An 8,188-nucleotide genomic window follows, 5' to 3' on the forward strand; every position below is an offset into this window, starting at 1 on the left:
AGCTGGCTGACCAGGCCCACACCCAGGAGGCCTGTTGCTATGCAGAGACTCAGGGTAGAGTCCTAGGAACATTGATAAGTTCCTACTATGGGCCAGATAGTGTGTTAGATATCTTGTCATGTTAGCTCATTTAATTTTCTCAATAACCCTGTGAAATGAGTCTTATTAGCTCCACTTGCCACATAAGAACACTGAGTCTCAGAGAAGTTCAGCGACTTGCCTCAGATCACACAGCTGAGAAAGGCGGAGTTTGGATGCAGCCCCAGCTCAGTGCTCCCAGGGCATCTGAGTTGCCCTCTGCGGGACACTGAATAAGAACTGTACTGCTTTTCTGTCTCTCCCACTGGACTGCAGGTTCCTTGAGCTCAGGGTCAGGGCCTTTTTAGCTCTTGGCCTGGTGCTAGGAGCCACTCAATGAAGGCTGAATGAGTGCATCTCTACCCAAGTGTAAACGGCTGATCACAGTTAGAGGATGCTGGATTGGAAAATACTCTAGTAGCCCTGCGGGTTACATCAAAGACAATGGGCACCACTGAGTTTAATGTCTAATTATTTCGGGGAGGAGGAAGTGAACATATGTCGAACATTTGCTGTGCCTGGGAATTTATAACCATTATTTCATTAAAGGAGCCAAGGTTTTTCTCATGGAGAAAGGACCATTCTGCCCTTCTCCTAGAACACAGCACAGCAGGGGCAGATCAGGCTGCCCCTGGTCAAACGGTCTTCCTTGTGCCTGCAGCTTCTGGAAATTCATCTTATTGAGATGAAAGGGACCATCGCTGTCCCCTGTCTCTTTGGTCCTTGTTTCCCTGGTCTGAGGAGTGGCAGCAGGGCCCAGGGCTCAGGGCTGTCTTTCACATGCCTCCCTGTTGTCCCCCAGCATTGCTCTGGCATTATGAGGTTTGCTACCTAAGGCTGGAGAGTGGACACTGGGGTCAACTAAGCAGCCTGACCTTTGGGGAGCCCAGATGACACCTCCACCTCCCCTGCCCAGGCTCTGCTGGTCACTCTCCCAGGAGCTGCTGAACCTGAGAGGAGCAGGAGAAACCTCAAGCTCTGGTCTTGGCCTCTGATCTCTAAGATCCTCCTGCCTTCGGGGAGAGGGGCCTCAGAATTGGCCACGAGTGCTCCCTTTGGTGGAACACAGATGCCCAAGACCTGGTGAGTCACAAAGAAGCCTCCCAGCTGGGGGAAAATCCTGAGCTATTTGGAGGAAGAATCAAGGATGGCTGGCCTGCTAATTACCATCATTCTCACTAGTAACGTGCAAATAAATAACCACTAGAAATTAACACGTTATACCTAGATGGCATCTTAGGACAAAGGGCTTTGTGTCTTTTTAAGTCCTTGAGGGTAAGGGCTGGACTTACCATTCTGATCACTCCTTCCTTCTTTATATCCCGCCCCCTGCCCAGCTCCTCACCACCATCAGGTGATCAGCGTTTTACTGGGCACATAATCGGTGCCCAGGAGTTGCAGGAAAAATGGAAGTGAAGTGCTATAAAGTCATTTGAAGGAGGCAGAGATTCTTTATATTTAATGGCATGAGACACAGAAGCCAGGATAGGTGCCCAAGGCCATCCAGCGACAGAGCTAGGAAGACAAGCCCACAGCTATATAGTCCTCTGATCTTAGCTTTCCCTCCTCTCTTACTGGATGGTAACCAGGTTATGACAGACAATTTGTTTCATTTCCTTCGCTCTTTCTCACTCCGTTCACTTGCAATTAAATACATAACTTGAAAATATCAGTGAAGATTATGTTGCAATTCTTTTTCTATCCCCATCACCTCTCCCACTCAATCTCAGAAAGCTGGCCTGAGAAGAAAATGCTTTCTACTTTTCTCCTCCAAGTCCAGTTACAGTTTCATGATTTAAAAAATTGTCTTGCCTTTTATTTATAAAATAACAGTTATTTATAACTTTGGCTCTGACTGTGGAAATAAACTCAGGGTGTGATACTTGGGGACACGGGAAGTATGAAAATTCTGGAAGTGTTACTTCCATTAGTTTTGTTTTTGCTGGCAACATACTATTAACATTTTATTTTACTGTTACAATTTATCTAGTTCATCAGAGGCCAAAGGTTTGACAAAATTAGTTCAGTCTGCATAATTTTATTTATGATGTTTTCCATCTCATATACATTTAAAATGATCAATTATATGGGATTAAATTAGTATGTCAAATACATCTTAAACCACTACCAAAAATAAATAATATTTTCAGAAAACATAATCCCAACATTATGAATCAGTGGTAAGTCAAAAGCTACCTACCTGAGCATAGAGCAAAGAATTCAAATGCTAGTGAATAAATTCTTTGCAGCATAGAGCATTAGATGCTAGCAGAGCTGTTCTTCTAAACAAGCTACTTTTTTTTTCACTACTATTACCTTCTGTAGAAGGAGTAGAGATTTAAAAAAATCGACGTCAGTGATTTCTTGAAAATCATTCTGACAATATATATTTTTTATTGTGGTAAAATATACATAACACACAAAATTTACCATTTTCACTATATTTAAGTGCACAGTTCAGGGACATTAAGTACATTCACATTGTTCGGCGACCATCACCGCCATCCATCTTCAAAACTTTTCATCACCCCAAATCTTAGCAATAGAGTTTAAAATACTTATTTTCTTTTTATTAAGAAAAGTGCTCCTGTTTTCGCAGCCCATGTCTTGGAGATAATAAGGAGGATAATAATCATTCTCATTTATTAAGCTTGCCAGGTGCATTATAGGTGTCATTTCCTTTAGTCCTCCAACAACCTCTTGAAACCTGTGCCTGGCCTCCATTTCACAGATGAAGAAGCTGGAATGGCCAAGGACACACAGTGAGCCTGAATTTGAGCTCAACTGGTCCTCAGCTTTTATCCAGTCAGCCTGTGCAAGCGAGAATGTGCCTCCTGGCCTACCCTCTCCAAGCCGAGGATACGCCTCTCGGCTAGCCTCCTCCGTTTCCCCACACCCAGCCAGTGACTGGAAGCACCCTCTATTCCAGAGGTTCTCCACCTGTGGGTCGCGACCCCTTTGGGGGTCGAATGACCCTTTCACAGGGGTTGCCTAAGACCATCGGAAAACAAAAAGATATTTCCATGACGATTCCTAACAGTAGCAAAATTACAGTGATAGAGTAGCCACGAAAATAATTTTATGGTTGGGGTCACCACAACAGGAGGAACTGTATGAAGGGGTCGTGGCGTTAGGAAGGTTGAGAACCGCTGCTTATTCGGTTTGTGCCAAAGTCAGAGGCTGTCCCTTTCCTGCCTCTCTTGGCTTTATGACCCAGGCTCTCTGAACGGAAGTCCCTCTGCTTTCCACACGCAGCAACTCCTCTCCACTTCCCTGTCCTCATTGCATTACCAGCTCTTCCTCACCACTGGGTCCTCCTACTCTTCCTTCCCGGAAACTCTTTCCCAGGGGCCTATCTTCTGAAAAGACAAACTCCCCTCGTACTCCCCCCTCCAGGACCCTCCCTCACCTCCTTGTGCTGGCTGAACTGTAGCTTTTGCTGGAGTCACTATTCCCACTTTCAAGGCATCTGCACTTCCCATCCTACCAGTACCCCCCTCACTGACTGAATGTTTGCAATCTGGTGAGCCTTCCTCTCCACCTCCCCCTGTAGTCTCCACCCGGCACGTGAGCCTCACAATTCCTTTCTCTCCAACAGTCTTCACCTTCTCTCCACTTCCACCTCCTCTTCCCAGAGCCAGGCTCAGGACCCCTGTAAAATACTAAATATGGTCTCCCCTTCTGTGACCACCGCCTCCTCTCCCTTCAACCCCCTCATGGCCTCGTTTCTTCCACGCTGCTCTTCAACCTGTGGCAACCCAGTCCCTGTCCCTTCAAGCCCTCCTATTGCTCTTCTTTCTGCATGGTTTCTCAGTGCCCTCACAGCTCTATTTTTTCAGCTACTCTTGTCTGGAAAGACTTTAGCTCTAGGTTCCTCATTCCTGGCTCTTCCCCCACACAGGGCTGATGAAGAACAACACAAAACAGACTCCACTTTGAACTCCTGGCCTCCCCCTTCAGCTGAGCCCTGAGTGTCACCCAGCAGTTCTTGGATTAGCTCCTTCACCTGTTTCTTTCCAGAGTAACCGGCAAAGCTTCACCGTCGTTCTTGAGACACCTACTTGGTTCCCTCTCAACGGAAGATAGTGCCTCTTATTTCATTGAGAAAAAGTCAGACTCTCAGTCTTGAACTCCCTCAACTTCCCACCTGTGATATACAGGTGTACGAAGCAGTGTGTTACAGTGGAAGTTTCGGCAGAGGTGCTACAATATGGTAGATGTCAGCTGGAAAGTGGGTCGGGAAACAGACTGCTCCCAGGACCTTGCATTTCCAAAGGTTCAGGATAGAATCTGTTAGATGGCTCTAAATTCCACAGCATGGTTATAAAAGGATTGAAAAGGAGGATTCGAAAGGATTTCTTAGGAGAGCGTTGTGTTGTGGATACACACCCCACAAGAGGGAGAACAGGTAAGACCTTGCCTCCACCCAGAAGAGGGCTTCTGGGAGGCTCCGTGGAAAGCTGAATATGTGACCCCTGGGGCTTGGTGGCTACAGCAGATTTGTGTCTGACATGCATCTGAGGGATCCAAAGCAAAAGGGAACAGAGCCAAACATCTTTTCCAAATTAGCTCTATCTCTAGTCTTTTCTCATTAGTAAACAATGATGAAAAGAGCTCTACTTGATGCCACTGCAGTAAACCCCTACACAAGTGGGGTCATGGTTGCCATGGAGCAGAAGAGCTATCAGTCACTAGTCAGATGATACACACTACGCTTCAGCTAATGAAAACCATACACTACTTTCTTGGAAAATCTGTAGATTCAAGTACTTATAACTGTAGATCCCCTACCTTTCCCTGGGTAGAAATACCGCTCTATAGGTGAATTCAAATTCCATCTGCCTAACCCTGATGCCTTAATTCTTCTACCCTCTGTCTCTAGTCAAAATTGCCTTCAGTTCTTAGCTCACTTCATGCTCTATCTTGGCTTTGTTCATACTGTTTCATCAGCCTGGAAGCTCTTCCTATATTCTGGGCTTGAGTAGATGCCCGTTCACTGTGGTCTCCAAATATCCAAGGTATATCTCTATCATTGCATTTACTATATTGTATCATAACTGTCTTTTTAAGTGTCTGCAACCACTACTAGATGTGAAATGCTTAAGGTAAGAAATGTGTGTGATTCAGCTCTGTCTGTGTGGGACCTAACACAGTGTCTGACATACAAGTATAGTTGGTGCTCACATAATGTTTGGTAAATGAATGAATGAATGAATGGTACCTGCCGGTCTGCCAGATCAATCTTGTTCCCCAGCACCACCATAGGGTAGGACTGCTCCATTGGAATGGTTTTGGCCAGAACATCACCCCGCCAGGTATCAAGGGCTTCAAAAGACTCCATGTCAGTGACGTCAAAAGCCAGGATGCAGCCATCAGAGCCTTTGTAGAATGTGGACACTATGGAGCGAAACCGCTCCTGCCCGCCTGTGTCCCAGATCTGGAGGGAAGAGCAGTCGCCCCATGGGCCTGTGATGAGTGGCTGCAGAAGGTCCAACTGGGTCACATCATGTCAAAGCTTCCTTTCCTGGGTAGGGAGCAGACAGCCCTGGCACATGTGCATGTGGTCCTTTCCAACGTGGGCATCTTGACCCTGTCACCCACTTATACTATGGGATCTTGGCACTAACACTTAGCATCCAAGAGTACTTTCACACCTGCGCTCTGGTTTTCCCCCTGGGTCATCAGGACAGGCATTGCTATTCTCATCTGATAGATCTGGACCTTGGAAGTAATTTGCCCAAGGCCATTTGTCAAGTTTTCCAGGCATCCTGAGAATAGGAGTGGGGCCTCACAATTCCTGGATTAGAGCTCTTCCTTTTAGATCAAGGATCAGCACATTTTTTTTCTATGAAGGGCCACACAGTAAGTCTTTTAGGCTTTGCAGACCACATTATCTGTTACAACTACTCAACTCTGCTGCTGTAGTTTGAAAGCAGCCATAGACCATGGTGTCAAATGGGTATGACTATGTGCCAATACAATCTATTTACAAAGAAAGGTGGACCAAATTTGGCTCATGAGCTGAAGTTGCTGGTGTCTGTGCTGCACTATTCTAGCTCCTGATGCACGTTGCTGCCCAGAGAATGGGGGGTTGGGGTGAGGGGGGTGGGGTGATTTTCAGGAATGTATGTTGAAAATGGACAGGGAGGGCTGGCTGCTCACCTGTAACTTCAAAGTTGTGTCATCCAGTATGATAATCTTGGAGAGGATGCTGGCCCCCAGCGTGGTCTGGTAGTCCTCATAAAACGTCTTGTGCACGTATTGGTGGAGGAGGGAGGTCTTTCCTACACTGAGGGAAAACCCGAGATACATGTGAACACACACGTACACATGCACACACATGTCCATATCCTTCTCAAAATCTTACTATGCCCCTCTCACCACTGTCTCTCCCTGAGATTCTGAATTTCTAACATTTGTGGTCCAGGGGCCACACTTTGGGTAGCAAGGGACTAGGGAATGGTTTCTAGAAGTAGGGACCAGTAAATAGAGAGGTTTGGAGAGAGCTGAGTGCCCCAAAGCAAGGGTCAGGTTTTTCCCGTATGTGGCAGGAGGTGGGAAGGCAGATAGATGCTAAGTAGCTTGTTACTGCTACTTGTTACTGCAGAACTTGGACCAGAAACCAGGTAGCCTGATCCCCAGCCTCTTTCTCCCACCTGAGCTCCTTTCCTTGGTGTGGGATGCCCTCCCTGGTGCCACCCTGAATCAGAAAAGGACACATGAGAGGAGGGAACACATCCAGGAGGTCTCACTGCCCTTGGCTAGGGGGCTGCTTTCCAACCCCCAGACCCCAAGTTGAGCTTGGCTTACCCCAGGGCTCCAACGATGATGAGCTTCAGGTCTACTTTCTTCCGGGGATTCATGGAGGCGGTTCAGAGCCTGTAGGGAAGTAGGAGTCATCCACATGCTGGCCAGAGAGTCCCCTGTGGCTGAGGCTGGCCTCAACTTTCCCCTCCTAGATGTGCAGATCACAGTGCCCTGGGCTGAGGACTTGGGTGGGGTGGTTCTCTAAAACGGGTGGATAACTCAGCAACCCTTATACACCCTCTGTTTAACTTCCCCTGGAGGCTTCCCCAAGGCTGGAAGGGTGGTGATCCCACAGGACAGGTACAGCTCTCACCATTCAGCTCTACCAACCCTGTTCTTGGAGGCAGCCTGGAGTGCCAGGAAGGCCAGAGGGGGTTGAACAGAGGCCTTGCAGACAGTCAAGCCTGGAGCCAGGGATGGAGAGCAGCAGGAAGAGGAGGTGGGGTAGGACAAGGGGTTCATTGTCAGGACTGCCAGAGAGATTTTAGATGGAAGAGCGCCCCTCCCCCAGCCCAAGGTGGTACAGCAATTGCAGAATCAAAGGTTCTTTTTTTAAAAAGATTTTTTATTGGGGAATTGGGGGAGGGGAACAGACACGTTGCTGTCCTTTTGTTCTTCATTCTACTTGTGAAAGTCAAAGGCTCTTTTCTAAGGCAGCTGGTGGGGTTGTAATTGGTACATGTTTCTGCAAAGCTACTTGGCAGCAAGTAGTGAGACTCTTAAACATGTTCCTGACCTCCATTTTTAGGACTTCGTCCTAAGGAAACACAATCTGAAATGCAGGGCAAGAGTCTTGTTCAAGAATGCTCTTCATAGGGTTATTTATAAATGTCCAACATTAAAGAAGTGGTTAAATAAATCAGAGCACACAATGAACTATGAAGCAGTTATTAAAATGGAGTTTTTGAGCATTTATAATAATGTGGCAAAGTGCTGCCACAGGGTCCATATGGAAAACAGAAGACACTAAACTGTACACACAGCATTACCACAAATACTAAAATGAGTTCACACTTACATAGAAAAAGTTCTAGAAAGAAGTACATAAAAAATTTAAGTAGTTATTAATCCTGAGTGGTAGGAACTATATGACTTTAATTTTGTTCTCTATGATTTTTAGTAGTTCCATTTTTTTTTACAATAGACACGTCAAACATATATTGTTCTTATTAGAGAAAAACACATGTGTATGTGCGTGCATTTAATATATACATATATAAATTTGTATGTTTATTCATTATATTTTATTTAACAAGATAAAGCAAAACTGTCACAGGGGATTGTGCTAACTGGCTCTTTTGTT

The 8,188-nt window shown here is 46.1% G+C and overlaps 1 protein-coding gene across 1 annotated transcript in view; it reads right to left on the reverse strand.

Annotated features, from left to right (window-relative positions):
- Window positions 1-8,188, reverse strand: part of RAB7B (RAB7B, member RAS oncogene family) — a 26,405-nt gene that overhangs the window by 6,984 nt on the left and 11,233 nt on the right. Inside the window, exons 2-4 of the mRNA XM_019649620.1 lie at window positions 6,889-6,957; window positions 6,241-6,367; window positions 5,300-5,515 (exon numbers count right to left, since the gene is read on the reverse strand). Coding sequence (XP_019505165.1) covers window positions 5,300-5,515; window positions 6,241-6,367; window positions 6,889-6,941 — 396 coding nt within the window. The 5' untranslated portion in view covers window positions 6,942-6,957. The remainder of the gene's footprint in view (window positions 1-5,299; window positions 5,516-6,240; window positions 6,368-6,888; window positions 6,958-8,188) is intronic.

Source organism: Hipposideros armiger, unplaced genomic scaffold, assembly GCF_001890085.2.
Source record: "Hipposideros armiger isolate ML-2016 unplaced genomic scaffold, ASM189008v1 scaffold_134, whole genome shotgun sequence".
Lineage (NCBI taxonomy): Eukaryota > Metazoa > Chordata > Mammalia > Chiroptera > Hipposideridae > Hipposideros > Hipposideros armiger.